This window comes from Harpia harpyja, chromosome Z (genome assembly GCF_026419915.1).
Source record: "Harpia harpyja isolate bHarHar1 chromosome Z, bHarHar1 primary haplotype, whole genome shotgun sequence".
Lineage (NCBI taxonomy): Eukaryota > Metazoa > Chordata > Aves > Accipitriformes > Accipitridae > Harpia > Harpia harpyja.
The window spans coordinates 105,701,440-105,718,399 of record NC_068969.1 but is presented as its reverse complement, the minus strand read 5'-3'; the positions used below and the strand labels follow the sequence as shown (position 1 = coordinate 105,718,399).

General features: G+C 61.2%; 1 protein-coding gene across 2 annotated transcripts; it reads right to left on the bottom strand.

Annotated features, from left to right (window-relative positions):
* Positions 1–7,256: 7,256 nt before the first annotated feature.
* Positions 7,257–16,225, bottom strand: TMEM8B (transmembrane protein 8B). 2 transcript variants are annotated; one of them, XM_052778535.1, is made up of 13 exons: positions 16,057–16,225; positions 13,106–13,295; positions 12,394–12,601; positions 12,106–12,239; positions 11,712–11,971; positions 11,097–11,452; positions 10,677–10,773; positions 10,345–10,468; positions 8,788–8,930; positions 8,410–8,588; positions 8,176–8,322; positions 7,985–8,101; positions 7,257–7,759 (listed from the first exon to the last, which is right to left on the bottom strand). In XM_052778535.1, the coding sequence occupies exons 1-13, from the start codon at positions 16,223–16,225 to the stop codon at positions 7,424–7,426; spliced, it is 2,460 nt and encodes an 819-aa protein (XP_052634495.1). In that variant the 3' UTR covers positions 7,257–7,423. The 2 variants fall into 2 exon arrangements, with proteins under 2 accessions (XP_052634495.1, XP_052634496.1); XM_052778536.1 differs by lacking the exon at positions 16,057–16,225 and having other exon boundaries at positions 13,102–13,199.
* Positions 16,226–16,960: the final 735 nt, after the last annotated feature.

The window sequence follows — 16,960 nt, the reverse complement described above, 5'->3', positions numbered from 1 at the left end:
CTTGAGGTGCCCCCTGCTGCACCCCTCCCCCCCAGCTTGGGCACAGGGGGATGCCAGAGGGGCCGTGGGGGAGAGTTGGACCCCAGCCCTTTTCCAGCAAGCCCCCAGCCCTGGGATGCAGGCACCAGGGGGTTTCAGCAAGGTGAACTGGGGCTGGCACTGAGGGGACGTGGGTGGGGAAGGGTCTGAAATAGCCAAAGCCATCTCCCGTTCCTGGGGGTGTCCATCTGAAAAAAATCCCTGTGCCTGGTGAGATCCCTCCCGCTCCAGATAAAGGCAATGTGCCCACACTTGCAGGGCTGGGGTGACAGCCAGGAGAACACCCGGCAAGCCTGGGGAGAGGAAGGCGGGCTCCTTTGGAGGCATGCAAGGCCTTCTCCAGGCTGGAAATGGAGGTGAAAGCAGCAGCAGATCTCAGCAGGATTTCAATGCTGTTGTCTGGTTGCCCAGGGACTGTGAGTGTCCTGCTCCAGTGTGGCACAGGGAGATCCTGCACAGACTTCACCTTCATCAGACGTTAATTTTTCTCATGTGATTTGCCTGAAAAAAACTCCCTGTTGCAGCAGACAGGATGAGACAGAAGTGAAGGCTCAGGGATGAGAGCAGCCAAGCTGCCTTTGGAGGATGAGGTCAGGTGGGTTTTTGAAGGCAGCCCTGAACCGGAGCACACCTGGGGTCTGAGATTGAATTTCGGTTGAAGGCAGGGTGCAAGGAGATGCTCAGTGTCTGGGAGCACTTGGCACCTCCCCACAGCGGGGACTGCACCCTGATCCTTGGGGGGTACTAATGTTTATGGGGTTCCTTGAGAGAAGCTGGGTGTTGCACCAGTTCCCATCTCTCCCAAACAGGGAGGAAGCCTCCAGCTCAGATTATCCATCTTCCCCACAGGAGATGCCTTCATTAGTTAATTAGAATAACAATCCTCATGGGCTTGTCTGGGATTTGTAGCTGTGCTGGCAGGAGATTTGCTGACTGCAGGCGAGCCCTGGGGCAAAGCTCCTTGGGAGCCCACCGGGACTTACCTCCCCTCCTGCTGAGCCAGGAGGCTCTGAATTGCACTTGTTCCAAGTCAATTTAATTTTAGCCAAAATTCTCCTCCTCGAAATGTGAAGCCCTGGGTTTTAGCCCTGGAGGTGGTGAAGCATCTTTATATAAAGTAAGAATAAACTGTAATATTCCCCTTGGTGTAGGCACCACTCACACTCCAACAGGAATATTCAATGTGATTTCTTTAATACCGCTTCCATTGAGAGCACTGTTCATACATAACAACATACTGCTTAGCAGTTGGTTCTCTCCAGGGAAATTTTAGTGGTGGTATTTGAGGGGGGGGGGAATCATTTTTATGAGAAAACTTTAATCTGCAAGCCATAAAGGGAACAGTGGCTTTGCATCCCATGGAAAATGTTCTCAGCCTCCGCTAACATGGTTTTATCTTCCTCTGCAGGCTTGCTTCTTAAGATAAATTTATCCAGGATTGCATTTGGTGTAACAGTTTGATTTCTGTTGGTGCAAGGCTGATTTCTCACGAGAGTAACTGCCTTAATTTCCTACCACTTGACAGCGAGTGCAGCTGCTGTTTGTACTTGTAGACTTTGTTCTTGCAACCACAGCCTGCGGGACATCCTCCTCCTGCTTGCTGGCTGCGACGCACCGAGGCTGCTCCTCCAGCCACATCCCCCTGTGTTGATACATGGGCCCTGGATGTCTGCTCCAGGACTAGAAACACTTGACTTTCTTGTCCTCCACAAAAGGCAAAAGCTTGCAGGACACGCATTTCCTACCCCAAGATTCATTCAAAGGAGGCAGGTCCAGGTTGCAGCACTCTGGTGCACCCCTGGACACCCCCAAAGTTTCATTGCTACAGCAATGCCTCAAAGTTGGCATTGCAAAATTATTTGCAATTTTATGCTGTTGCCAAGGTCTTCCTCAAAGCCTTTTTGGGTGTTGGTTTGCTCTGGTTTTCCATGTAACTTCATCCCCTTTCCCCTGGTCTTCATTTTGAAACAGCTCCCCTCCTTGAGGAATGACCTTTCCCACCCGTTCGCCTGCTCTGCTCCACCCCTCAGCCATGCTGGCCCTGCAAATCTCTTTAAAGGACACGTTCATTTACTGGAAGTCGCCAGCTTACTGCTCTGAGCAATTCTCATGCTGTCTGCACGCGCTCTGCCCTCCTGGCTGCTCTATTAATTTCTTTTAGCAAGCTCCCTGATTTCTATGCAGTTCCCTTGATGAAGTTAAGCACAACTCAAGTGGCTTTTCTGCTCGGCAGAGCAGCTCTTCAACAGTCCTCTTCTAAATTGCCAGGGATAAAGTCTTGAGTCTGCCCCCTGCCACGGGTTCCCCCACCAGTGTCTCCAAGAAACTCAGTTACCAGCAGCTAAAGATTGTGGTGCTTTGCATCACCACCACATATGCCTGGTCTCCCATGTCACAGTGTCTCCATTCCCTGTCCATTGCTCCCCTCTGGCCATGCAACTGTGAGAGCTGCTGTTTGTCCCTTGACACAGTCCCCCTGTGATACTCTGGTCCCTATGGGTACAGCTAAACCATTTGTCCCTCATCTCCATGGCCCCTGCAACCATACCTTCACACAAAACTGGGCCTGTCCTGCCACGCTGCTGCTTTCTCACGCCTCCAGGTGTTGTGGCACAGGGTGCTGCTGGGGCAATCCTGGCTCCTGATGCCCCAGGTCCATCTCTGAGCCCCTTGTCCCTGCTCTGGGCTGGCTTTGTCATGCTTAGCTCTGTCCCAGTTGCACGGGACAGGTACCCATGACATGGTGCTGCCCTGGAGAAGGGACCTGGAGAGATGCCCCTTGGCAGGAGCAATGCAGGAGCATGCACTGTTGCTGGGCTTGCTCCATCTGTAGCTGTATCTCCTGCTTGCAGGTGCCTGGCTCCCACCTGGCCCTCACCCAGCACCCTGCACACTGGGGATGAAGCTTTGAGGGGTCCCTGACATGGGATGAGGGCTGGGGATGGCAGCAGGGAGGGTGAAACACAGGGCTAGAGGATGGGGAAGAAGGAAGGGTGAGCAAGCAGGCTGCACATGGGTTGCTCCAGGGGAAACGGGGTCCCTTTCTATGGTCAGAGCTGCTCCCCCCAGGCTGGCCATGGCGGGGCCACTGTCTGCGGGGCTGAGGGACAGCAGGGCAGGCAGCTCCAGTGCCTGTGATCTGCGCCGTGGTGCCAACAATGGGTGATGGATGGGTCTGCGCAGGGAGGGCGGTCGAGGCTTGCTACTTTGATGAGAAAATCATCGAGTGGCTGCAGGGTGCACCGGGCAAATTGCAAAAGAAGAGAGCAGCCAGGCCATTCTCCCAGCCTTTCATCATCCCCAGAGCAGCACGATGACAGCCATGCCCAGCCAGAGAGCAAGCTCTGCCTGCACCCATGGTGGGATTTACATTGACTGTGGTGGAAAGGCTTTGTCTCGCTGGGGCCTGGCAGCACAGCAAGCAGGAGGGGGGCAAGGACCTCCCAGGGCAGCAGTGGGGGATCTGCTGCCTCTGGCCATGGGGTTTCATGAGGATGCAGGGAGCAAATGCAGAGGTGGGGACAGAGCAGGGTTGCACATCCCTCCCTACACACATGTCCCTGCACCCTGCAGAGACAATGCCATGCTTGGGGACCACCAACCCCCAGGCGACCAAGCTGGTGGCACCAACAGCCACCCTGCCACCCACACCTCGCAGGCCCCAGGGCTAGCAAGGGGCACAGAACCCTCCTGCACCCAGAGAGACCCCAAAGGCTGGGATCTCATGCCAGCCCCCACCCGCTGCAGCCCATTTGGGCACATGTGGGCAGGGAGAGGAAGAGGGATGGTGGGTCCTGCCTGCATGCACGCAGCCCGCTGCAGGGCTCAATAATTCAGGCCTGACACATTAAAGTTGCATGGTGTGCAAATGCCGTCTGCAATGACAGACTGTGTCAGGGCTGCTGTCTGGTGAGTCTGGCCCAGAAAACGTGGGTGGGCAATGGCAGGAGGGCCCAGCAGCCCTGCAGGGAGGGCAGGCTGTGAGCAATGGGCAGAGCATCCCTGCAGTGGGAGTTAGGGGTGGGCGGAAGCATCGTCCTGGCCTTTGGGATACACACTTCCAGGGAGCATGTGATGGAGCAGGGAATGCCAGCCTGATGGCACTGACAGCCCAGCAGGCAGGATGGGGCTGGGATGCAGGAGGCTGAGCCAGTGTGATGCTGTCTCCAGAGCCACCTCCTTCTCCTACATCACCTGTGTCCCCTGCAGCCTCCCTAGCAGGAGAGAGGCCATGAAGACTTGTGCTGCCCCAGGCACCCAACCAAAGCCCTTCCCAGCTCTGTCTGTCCCCACATCCCTGCAGCCAGCTGCCCTGGTGAGGCTCGAATCCCCCCCAGCCCTCCCCAGCAAAGCCCATCACTGGCTATTAGGGGAGTCGGTTGCCATGGGGATGTCAGATGTACCTGGTTGTTATAGGGACACTGTTTCCATGGTTATGCTGTTGCTGTGCCAGGCAGAGGCAGGGATGGAGCATCAGGAAGACTGTTTACACTGCAGAGGGTGGGAGTCACAGAGACCCCAACTCTCTGAACAGGGGGGAAGGCAGAGTCCAGCCTTGTCCCCAAACGCATCCCCAGGGGGCTGTGTCTGGAGACCGTAGGGAGCACACCAGCAAAGCTCACCCAGCCCCATAGGGATGGACAGGCTGGTGCTCCTGACCCTGCAACAAAGGAAAGGTGGCTGAGGGGATGCAGATTCTCGCACAGGGTGTCCCAACACACTCCCAGTCAGGCTTGGTGAGAGAGACAGTGCCACACACCCTGTGCCAGATGTCCCACAGGAGAAAGCGGCTTCTCGATGCTTGGTGCTGGGAGCACTGAGCAAAAACCTTTCAGTCCTGCAAGACTGCGTGTCCTGTACTTGCACCGCACCACAATGCCCCCCAAGCTGTGCCAGCCTCCTGGGCAGGGGGATGGGTTTCTGCCTCACTGGAGCTGGGGGGGTGAAGTGGGAGGGAGATTCCCAGCTCTCAGCAGGCAGCCTATGGGCCCCGGGGGACAAGCTGGGCTAGATAGTGTCCCTGGATCCCCTCCAGTACTTCTTGGCTAAGCTCTCTCCCTGGCAGCGTGGTCGGCCACTTGGCCTGTCCTTGAAATGAAAAATGCAGTCATGGGTTTAATTAAACCGAGAGGGAGTGCTGAGCCGCCCTGGCAGCCCAGAGAAGCGAAGTCCAGCAGAGCTGGTGCGTGGCTCCTCCAGGCTTCCCTAGGCAGCTCTGCCGGCTAAAAACCCTGCCTGCCTCTGCCAGGTCCCCTCAAGGGTCCAGACTTGCATCTGCCAGCCCATGCTGTCTGCCGTGGGGCAGGCCAGGGGCTGCATACCTGCTTGCAAGGGGAATGCACATCCCACTACATGCTCGCTAGGCTCTGTTATTCTAGGGTCTACACAAACTTGGCAAGCAGTGGGTTTGCACTTCAGCCCTACAGCAGTGAGCTGGAGCTGAGGGTCAGGTAAGGATGCTGTGTGGAGCACTGACACCTCCATGAAATTGGGGTGCATTTGTGCAGGACCACTCACTGGACTGATGCACACACTGGGGTGGCATGAGCCCCGTGCACCGTGCTCCAGTGTGTTGCTGATGTAAAAGCTAAAGCTGAGCTCCTCATTCTCTTGGGGGCTGCTGGGACCAGGGGGATGCAATTGGACTTAGTGAAGTGAGTAATACTTTTAATTAAAAAATTAATCCTTAATCAGCTGCCTGGCTGGACCAGACAGGGCATTTTGTGTGGCAGAGAAAGGGCTGTAGGGTGAGCTCTTGGGGGAAAGGAGGGTGGCAGGTGCAGGTCCCCCAGCCCTCTTGCACAGTGACTGGGGCTCCTGCCAACCACCCCGGGCTGCCCAGCACACCTCCACGCCAGGATGGCTCTCCAGGGCCATGACCCCCTGCAAGGCCCTGAGATGCAGGCAGCAAAGCCCTGAACCTACCACTGCCACCATGGCCCTCGCCAGCTCACCTCTCCTGCTCTGTTCACCCCATCCCCGCCACCCCCTCCAGCCACACTCACAGCCCACCAAGCCCACCCCGCTCCAGCCAGCTGGGGCCCAGCTCCCAGGCAGCAGGTTTAATTAGATTGCAATCCTATTACATAGCTGCCTGCCCGCCCACAGTTGCTAATCCTGTTAGGCATCCAGCAAATCTCTCTGTGCCGGGCTCTGTCCCTGGGGTATGGGGAGGGGGCTGCTGGCATGTGGGCCCTGCTGAGCCAGGATGTGACTGCTTGGGTGCAGAGCTTTGCCTGGAGACTCACCCCTGAAGACCCCTGTGGAGTTGGGAAGAGCCCAGGGGGTTGGAGCAGTCCCCAGAGGGGTAAGAAGGGGCAGTGGGTTTTCCCCACTCCTCTCTGGCCCATCTTGCCCTCTCTGAGCTGCAGGAGCAGGGTGGAAATGCCCTGTGCGGGTGTTTGCCACCACACCATGGTCATCACTGGCTCCAGCAGGTCCTGAGCCTGTGGGTCTGACCACAGGGCAGGATGAGGAACAGGGGCTGAGACAGCATTGTCCCAACCAGAAGGGGGGGTACAGTCTATGCAATGCCCCCTCCCACTGATACTCAGTGCCCTGCAGAGACATAGCAGCTGCTCATGGCTGGTGGCAACAACAGGGACACAGGGTTACTGTTCCATGGTGGATGGACCCACATGTTGGGTGATGAGGCGGGGCTGCTCCAGGCAGCAGGGTGACACAAATGGGCTGTGGGCTCCTGAGGATGTGGCCCTTGAAGGCAGTGTGCTCTCAGACCTGTGCATCGCCACAGCAGGCAGCACCAGCACCACTACCCAGTGGCAGCTACCCCAGGGCTATGGGCTCCCCGCGGTCCTGCCAGCTTGGAGGGGACCCCAGCTGCCCTGGAACAGCACAGCTGCCCATGGGTCAGGCATTACAGCCATCCTGTGAGAGCACAGTGCCACCGTAAAGTCATCCCAGCTCTGCAGCCTGCCCTGCAGCGAGCGGAAAGACTGCAGCCCCTGGCCCCCTACCTCTTGCCGGCCACCTTGCTCTATGCCAGAGCTGTGTCAGCCCCAGAGCAGCCCACCGCAGAGTAGCAGCTCTTGCTGCAGACCCCTGAGTGAGAGCCAGAGACCATTGCTGTTCCCTGCTGCGTCCCCAGCCATGTCGCCTGGGTACCTCCATGGCCCAGCAAAGAGAGGAGCATGTCCCCAGCAGAGCCTCAAGCCCCCCCAGCTCTGCACCGGACTGAGCTGCAGCAACTCCTGGAGACAAGTTCAACCAGGCTGTAATTGCAAGAACAGGGTGGCATGGGTGGCTCTGTGCCTGCCCAGAGGAGTCCTGCTGCTCCCAGGGATGGGTGGCTGGCAAAGAGAGCTGGTGCCGGGGCCCCGCGGGGCTGCTGTCCGTGCCAGAGGAGTCCGGGCTGCCATCGGCATCAGCTGGTACAAATGCTGTTGATGGAGGCCACAGCTGGGTCAACGAGCCCCAGCTCCTCCTGTTCGTTGACGCAGAGCTGGTACCCACAGCCCTTGCGCCGGGGCAGTGGCCCCAGGCGCCTGCTAGGTTTGGCACGGGGCGGCAGCAAGAAGCCGACACTGCCGGCGATGAGCAGGTGCCAGATGCTGTGGATGTAGAAGTAGTTCTCCTCCGTCTCCACGAAGGCGTAGAGCAGCACGGCAGCCGCCGCGATCAGTGCCCCTGGGCACAGGTAGAAAGCCCAGCGCTTCCAGGTCGGTGGGTAGCAGTGGCGGCGCCGGATGGTGCGAGCTGTCTGCGGTGGGGAAAGGGGGAACTGGAAGAGGCAGCCCCAGCAAGGATGGGCATGGCCCCCGTGCTGCCGTGCCACATCCCCCAGGAGCTAGGGAGGGGGGTTCATGGGGAAGGGTGAAGGCAGCAGAGGGGAGATGCTGGCAGGGGAGTGGGGCTACATGGCTGGGCAGGATGCTGAGCGCAGCCAGGATGGGGACATAAGAGGACAGGGACAGCATCTCCTTACCCAGGCAATGGCCATGATCCCTAAGGCGAAGAGGCTGGGCCCCAGCAGGTTCCAGAGCCCATGGCGGTCCATCTGCAGAGCCATGGAGAGCAGCATGGCCCCCAGCAGGTACAGGACCTGTGGGGCAGCAGGGCACACATCAGGACAGGTCCTCTCTGTGCCCACCCCACATGCCCCATTCCCACACTTGCCTGCTTGACTACAGGCTGGAGTCGGGCCATGGCAATGACGGTGACCCAGACAGACATGAGGGAGCCCAGGAAGTCACAGAACTGCAGCACGTCGTACTCCATGATGCAGAACACCACGATGCCCGGCTGGTCGCAGGCATGGTAAAACTGAGATAGGGGGAAAGGGTGTGAGAGCCACCCCACACAGCCCCAGCCCCTCGCCTGCCCCCCTAGCTGCCCCCACCCCATGCTCACAGTGGAGAAGAACATGGTGAAGATGTAGACGGCAGCTTCCAGGAGGTAGTGGCTGCGGACGGCAATGGCCACGGGAGGCACGAACATGACATTGCTGAGGCACAGCAGCAGCGTGGAGAGAAGCTGGAAGCCATAGGAGAAAGCCTCGGCGTTGTCTGTGCAGCCCCAGCCGTTCCAGCCTGTGGCCGGGGAGAGTCGCCGTCACCCCTGCAGCACTCACAGGGGCTGGGGAGGGAGCAGGGAAGCCCCTTTCTAGGGCCCTGTGGAGAGCTGATGTGGGGGGACTAACGAGGTGCACAACCCCTGGGGAGGAGGGGAGGATGCCCAGGGGGGTCCCTGGATGCAGTGGGCACCGTGGGTGCCGGGGACAGCTCTCACCAGCTTTGCACTCGCAGGCGGCATACAGGTAGTTGTTGGTGCGCAGCAGCTTGCACTGGCCATAGATGCCACAGTCGTTGATGCAGGGTGAGAGGTAGGCGCGCAGGTACACCTCGGCTGTCACGTTGGTGCAGGGCTCAAACCTGCGGCACAGGAGCAGGGGGTCAGCCCTCACCCTGTGCCCCTTGAGCAGCCTCCAGCAGAGGCACCCATCACACCCAGACTCGGCAGGTGATGGGAGACCCAGGGACTGGGCAAGTGCAGAAATGAGCTGCTTTGGTGCTACGTATGGCAGCTGAGAGCTGTTCTCCAAGGACCTTGTGTGCTACAGTTGTCTGCACCAGGCTGCGTAAGCAGGAGGAACATGGCCACCCTTAGACCCACTTTGCCTTTAGCAACACACTCAGCTGGCTCCTATTTCATTTGGATTTTGCTGTGCAAACACCGTGCCCTGCAATGCCTGCATGTGGCTATGTCGGGGAAGGACCAACTGCAGCTGGCAACTCAGGGTGAACTAGAAACGCAGCAGAGGAGTCAGAGCAGGCACAGCACCCCCACGGCCCTGTGATGCCCACGCACAGGGCTCTGGGCTCACCCAGCACCTTGGCAGGCCCAGCATGCAGGAGAACAGACAGACCCACATCCCGACAGCACGCACCAACTTCTGCCTGCGCACAACGCAGGCACCCCAACATGCACACACATGCAAACGGCACTGCCTGTGCACATGCACTGGGCGCGCCTGCACGTGCGTCTGCTGTCCCTGCATGTGCTCACACAGTCAAATCTGCACACACGTGCAGGCAGAACACACACAGCCCTGCCTGCTTCCACAAACCTGAACATGCACACAGAGCTGTCTGCATGTGTGCACCCAAACATGCATGCAGTGCTGTCTGCATGCATGTACCAAATGTGCATGCAGCGCCGTCCACATGCATGCACCGAACACCCAGTGCTGCCTGCATGCATGCACTGAACATGCACACAGCACCATCTGCATGGCACAGAGCCCCACAGGGACTCTGGCATGTACAGACACAGGCACACAACAGCCCCTCTCCTCCGCAGGGCTCTCAGGCAGACACGTGAGCCAGGAGCAGAACCACAGACACAGGACCGGTCCCCAGAGATGCTGAGCAGAGCAGGGGCACAGCAGCCTGATCAGAGCTGCCCCCTCATACACACAGCCAAGCCCTGTCCTCGCAGTGACAGCCCAGTCCCCTCCCGGGCACAGGTACAGATGGGCACTGCGGCAGAGATGGCAGGCACCAACAGATGCACGGCGTTCGCAAGCTGACAGGCACTTCCTAACCGTGAGACAGAGGGAAGAGCCACAGGGACCCACAGATGGTCAGGCAGGCACAAGATAGAGCCATCCGTGCCCACGCAGGCATTCACATGGTGACACACAGCCCACCAAGCCACGTACACACGTGAGTGGTGACACAGCGCAGGGGCTGGGCACACCCACGGACCCACAGCACACATGGATGCAGGCCATGGTGGGGACATCCCCTCTGGGCGCACAGGGAGGGGACATGCCGGGGCTCTTACCCGTGCTCCGTGGCACAGAGCGAGCGCAGGCTCAGGTACCAGCTGCCTGTCTGGGGGTAGGGGATCCGCAGGCGGCTGAGGCTGGCCGTGGCGTTGACGGAGAGCAGGAAGCCTGCCAGGGACTCTGTGGGCCGGGAGAGCTCTGGGTGAGCAGGGCAGGGGCAGCCCCTTCCCCTCAGCAGAGCTGGGACAGGGACAGAGCACCCTGTGCCAGGCTCCAGGGCCAGATGTCCCCACTGTCTCTGCCATCTCCCACCCAGCCTCTCGCCAGACACGTTGTGGGGTGCGACCCCCACAGCCACAGCAGGGTGAACATGCATAGCCCAGCCTACCTGTCTCACAGGTGACCGATGTGTTGTCACTGGACGTCAGTGGGACTTCGTGGTTCAGACACCCGAACACTGTTACGTTCTCGCCACACAGGGAGCTCTGACGGTAGAGAAGGAGATGGCCCTAAACCAGTGCCAGGGATGTCCCCTGCTCTGACAGCACCCAGATCACGGCACACCACCTAGCAGTGCCCAAACCCACTGCCCATCACCCAAGAACACCCCAGATCCAGGCCATCATCCTGCCCTTGGAGCACTCTAATCTGTGCTCCATCGCACAAGAGCTCCCAAACCATGGCCCGTGAACAAAGAGCACCCCAAATCCTGTTCCTTGCCCTGCTGCAGCCTTGACATCACCCATCTCCCAGCCTGTCCCACCCTGGGCTGCCCTGCCCCATGCCGGGCACAGCGTGGCCACCTCACCACATTGAGCCGCAGCTCCAGGTTGAGCACCCCACCACTGTCCAGCACCGGTAGGAGGTTGATGACGAAGACAGCAGGGCGGTCGGGCGGCACTGACACGTTGGGCCCAAAGAAGATGTAGAAGTGGACGGAGAAGGTGTCCAGCTCATTGCGCAGCGTGGGGCGGACCGGCCAGCACCGCTCACCGGCGGGTGAAGCGATGGAGATGGGGACTGGGTGCTTCGTGCCGTTGGGGCTGGCAGGCGGAGGGCTGTCCCCCAGTGCCAGCCCGCCCACGGAGCCGAAGGAGTGGGGCATATTCATGGAGGCACTGGAGGGCAGGAAGGGTGGCCGGGCCAGGCTGGGTCGGGAGCAGTCTGCGGGGCAGAGCTGTCAGTCTGGGCGCTGCACAGCTCATCCAACCCCTTCTGAGTTCCCACCTCCCCTTCTTGCCTACCGCTCACCTCCATCTGCAACCCAGCCCCAACAACTCCCAGTGTCTCCATCCCAGCAGAGCTAGGTATAATCCTGTGCCCAGCTGGGGCCAGATCTTGCGGGCATCCTTTACTCCCCCACCAGTCACCCAGGCAGAGTCAAGACCATGCCCCCCACCCACACCTCCCCATGCACCCTCACCTGTGAGCTGCACGGTGACCTGGAAGGAGACGGTGCCTGGCACCCCAGGGTGTTTCTCCACCAGCACGTAGTACCAATGCTGCCAGAAGGGCAGATCCAGTGCCAGCTGGCAGGGCGCATGCTCCCGGCAGTCCAGCGCTGTGGAGTTGTGCAGGGGGGGAGCCTTAGCCCGCACACGCAGCCAGAGAGGGCAGCCCTCGACCCCACGGCACCGCAGCACCTCCACCAGCACTCGTGATGTGTAGCTGGGCACAAACACCCTGCGGGACAGCAGTGTCAGGTCCTGCTCCTAGGCATGGACCAACGGGGCTGGGGAGGCAAACCAGAGGGAGGGGGCACCCTCAGCTCCCCACCCTGGGGATGCCCCCTCCTTAGGAGACCCTCTAACACTCACTTGTAGAGGCAGGAGCGGTTGTGGGGGGCCATGCTCTGTTCAGTGACATAACCAGGGTACAGCACGGCAATGTTCACCAGGCGCTGCACGATGAGCTGCGGCTGGAAGAGATACTGGCACTCCTCGTAGAGCCCCTGCACCAGCAGGACAGTCAGTACGGGGCAGGGAGCATGAGGCACTGTCCCCACTTGGGACACCTGCCCCCGGCACTGCCAGACCAGAACAGTCAGACCCCGGCAGAGCCCTGCAGCGAGCCCTGCCACCCCACGGTCCCTCCAAGCCCTTCACCTTGACAGAGATCTTGCCCTCATCTTTGGGCAGATGGGCAGCCAGGAACCAATCCCCGGGCAGTGGGCTGGTGACGTTGAAGACCCCAGTAGTGCGGTTGGGCAGGGTCCAGGTGAGGGTCAGCGCAAAGGAGCCAGGGACAGCTGTGTCCTTGGGGAAGTGCGTGTGCAGCGGGTTAATGACGGAGGGAGCCCCTGAGCGGAAATACCTGCAGGAGAGACAGCAGTTAGCAGGGTGCAGGCTGGGCGTCGTGGGAGGGCCAGCATGCCTTACACGTGGGGTTCTGTCCTCCATGCTATTAGAAAGCTCAAAGACATCATGGGAAGCCATCTGTAAGCTGGGACCTTGCTGGAGGCTGTGAGCTTCCCTGGGTGGGTGTTCAAGCAAAACTGTTCATATATGAGGTGCACAAAAGAGTGGAGCCTGCAACAGTCCTGGGAAGTTCAGTCATGGGGACTGAGCATGCATGTGTATGTGTGTGCACGTATGTGCATATATGCATGGGTGCGCGTGCATCTGTGCACACGTGTGTACCCACATATGCATGTGCATGCATGAGTGCTCCTCTGTATGTGTACATGCGTATACATATATGCACCTGTGCACATGCAAGCAGGAAGTGGCCAAGAGCAGGCAGGCTCCAGGGCACGTCCAGGCAGAGGGCAGCAGGGGCAGGCAGGAAGGAAACAGACAGAGCAGGCTGCTTACTCACACGGTGATGCTACGGTCTGGGCATTGGTCCCCAAAGGTGCCACCCTGCTCCTTGAAGGTGATGAGGTTCCAGACGGCGATGACTGTGTCCTCAGGGATGTGGAAGTGGAAGAGCTCGATGCTGGCAAAGGAGCGGAAGGGGCTGAGCTTGCGTGGTGTGCGGGTGAAGTAGTCGGTCACAAAGAGCCCATCTGCAGAGGAGACGCGAGGGGCTCTCAGCAGGGTGGAGGACTGGGGTGGGGTGCAGCACCCCTCCCAGACCAGGCCCACCCACCCAGGCTCTGAACATGTCCCCAAACCGGCAGCCTGGAGGCAGGAGGGGCTGGGACTGTGCCATTTCAGTGAGTGCCCAGGGCTGATGTCAGCTGTGCCCAGCCCTGGCACAGCCTGCACCATGCCCACTTCAGCATTGCCTTCAGCCCAGTTTCCCAAGCTGTGGGCACTCATCCTCTGGAGCCTGAGGAGCCCTCAGCCCTGGCTGCTCAGGCTCTGCCCTGATGCAGCCCACCTCTTTCAATTCATTTTCCTCTTCAGTGAGGACCTGCTCCCTGCATTTTACCTGTAATAAAGGGGCATTCCTCATGGCTCTAGCCCTGACCCAACAGGTCAGCTCCCACAGGGACACAGATTCCCCCCTTCTCTGCCTGCTGAGGAGGCTCAGCACAGATCCCGTCATAAACCGCAGAGTCCCACCCTAGAGCCACGAGAAGGAGCGAGCAGTGCACTTCCTGCACAGCCTCCCAGCTCTCCCATGGTTTGCAGAGGAGGAATGGTGCACATATGTGTGCACATACGCATATGTGGGTGCTGGCTCCATGCACGGCAAAGTGGAGGCGTGCACACCCACACGCATGGGTACGCGTGGCTGTGCACAACCCTATGTCTGCAAGACATTTCCTGCAAGCCCACGGCACACACTGGGCCTACCTCCCCCTGCCCAACTCTCTGACAGTTTGATTTCCAGGAGCCCCGGCAGCAGAGGGGCAGCCACTTCCTTGGCAGAGAAGAGACTAGGGAGACCTTGTCTCCAGACAGCAGCTGTAACTTTACCCTACCATTGCCATACTTCCCCAGTGCCAGGCTGGGAGACCCATCCATTATTCCCCAGAGATGCACCAAGGATGAGACACACCTCCACACAAGCTGCCAGCAAGGTGGCTGCCAGCAGAGGATGGGCTGGGAGCAGGGCTGTGCCCAGAAGGACTCGTCCAGTGGAGAGTGGGATAGCTGAGAAGAAAGGCTGCTTTGTACAGCATGCGCCCAGTGCATGTGCTTGTGTGCATGTGTGTTTTTGCTGCGTGTGTGCAGCCCCAGCTGGCTGTACACTGACATGCATCTGCTCCCTTGCCTGGAACAAAGGCAGCTCCCCCTCCCCTTCACTTCCAGCCGACACAAGCCAGCATGAAATACCTGTCTCAATGCAAGAGCACCCGATTCCAATTTCCCCACCATGAACCAACAAGCCACTCCACAGCTCACCTCCCCACGTGGGGACAGTGACCCGGCAGGGAACCCAAAGGGAGGAGGGGGGATGTTGAACGCAGCTCTAGGAGGTGGCATGGGAGGAAGCACCCGGAGCTTCCCAGTCCCAGCGCGGTTCCCCCCATGCCCACGTCGTGCCCGGGGCAAGGCAGGGGGATCCAGCTGCCGGCAGAGGGCCGGTCTGAAACACCGTGGCGGTGTGACCGGAGCACGGGAGGGTTGCTGGAGCACAAAGCGGGATTTCCTATCCATGGAAAGCGGGGAGGGGGGGCGGGGGGGGAAGCAAGTGCCCCTCTGCCTCGGCTAGCGGCCGGAGCCGCGGGACCCCCACACTCCGGCACCACAGCCCCAGGTCGCGGCCGGCGCTCAGCACCGCGGACAGCTCCCGCGGCCGGCGCTCAGCACCGCGGACAGCTCCCGCGGCCGCCCCACCGCTGCCCCACGGCGTCCACGGCCCCGCGGCACCGGCAGCCGCCGGCCAGCTGCCCCCCTCCCCAGGGGATGCCCCCTCCAAGCCCCTGGGTACCCCTTCGCATCCCCATCACCAAGCCAGCTCCCCCTGCCCCATAGCTCGCTCATCACCTCACACAGTCCCGCTGATGTGTATCCCCGCCCCCGGCACGTCCCGACGCCTAGCTGCGCGCACACCCCCCTCTCTGCAGGCTGTCCACCCCCGCTGCCCCACTGCATGCACACAGCCCTCTGCCCTGCATCTGCGGCCCCCCGGGCCCACGGCCCATGCACATGCCCCCCCCAACTCTCCCCAGGGTGTTCCACTGTACGTGCACCGCCTGCGTCCCCCTGGCACGCACACCTCTGTGCCCCACCTAGCGTTCATCTCCCTGCCCCACTGCGTGGGTGCCCCATGCCCCCACGGCATGCTTATCGTCGTGCCCCACCGCAGGCACGCCTTCGCGCCCCGTTGCATGGGCATCTGGTACCCTCTGCACACCCATCCCCATGCCCCGTTACGCAAATACCCCGTCGCACACGCATCTTGGTGTCCCATCACACCCACGTCGTGCCCCTACCGCACGTGCACCTCCTGCCCCACTGCCCACACCACTGCGCTCCGCTCTCACCCACCCCACGGCGCGCACACCCCACCTCCCCACTGCTCGGGTACCTCATACCCATCGCAAGCTCATCCCCTTGCCCCACCGCGCGAGCACCCTCTCTACTCCACCGCGCACGCCCCCCACGGCCCCACAGCACGCAGACCTCCTACCCATTGCGCACACACACCCCCACCCCACGGCAGACGCACCCCGCGCCCCACTGCACGCGTACCTCATCCCCCTTGCACACGCACCCCTTCCTGTACACCCCGGCGCCCCACGGCACACGCACCCCACGCACGCGCGCTCCTGCCCCCCATCCCGTTACTCGTCCCTGTGCCCCCCACCCGTTGCACGCACACACCCCCCCCACCCCCCCCACACCCCGCGCCCCCGGTCCGGCGGCACTCACCGGCGGCCGGCGGCAGGAGGAGGAGCGGCAGGAGCAGCAGGGGGAGGCGGAGGGGGGGGGCGAACGGCCGCCGCTGCCCGCCGCCCCCGCCGCCCCGCCGGCCCATGCCGCCGCGCCGGCTGCCGTGGGGCGCGCGCCGCCAGCAGCCCGGCCGCGTCCCGGCCCCCATGACGTCACCCGCCCCGCCCCCCGGGGCCGCCCCCGCGCGACCATTGGCCCCCACGCGCGTCACTCGCCGGCGGCAGCGCCCCGCCCCCCCGAGCGACCCGATTCCTCCCCCTCCCCACCATCACCCCTACCCCCGGGGTGGCCCCGTCGCTGCTCGGGGTCACCGGGGGGCAGGGACACGGGTGGGGACGGGGACATGGGGCTGGGGGACAGGGACATGGAGTTGGGGGACAGGGACACAGGCTGGAGTTGGGGACATGGGGCTGGGGGACAGGGACACGGGGCTGTGGACAGGGACACAGGCTGGAGCTGGGGACATGGGGCTGGGGGGACAGGGACATGGGGCTGTGGACAGGGACACAGGCTGGAGCTGGGGACATGGGGCTGGGGGGACAGGGACATGGGGATGGGGGACAGGAACATGGGGATGGGGGACAGGGACATGGAGCTGGGGGACAGGGACACAGGCTGGAGTTGGGGACATGGGGCTGTGGGACAGGGACACAGGGCTGTGGACAGGGACACAAGCTGGAGCTGGGGACATGGGGCTGGGGGACAGGGACATGGGGTTGGGGGACAGGGATATGGGGCTGGGGGAGAGGGGCACAGGCTGGAGTTGGCGTCATGGGGCTGGGGGTCAGGGACAATGGCTGGAGACAGGGACACAGGCTGGAGTCAGGGACATGGGCCTGGGGGACAGGGACACGGGGCTCAGGACAGGGACATGGGGCTGGGG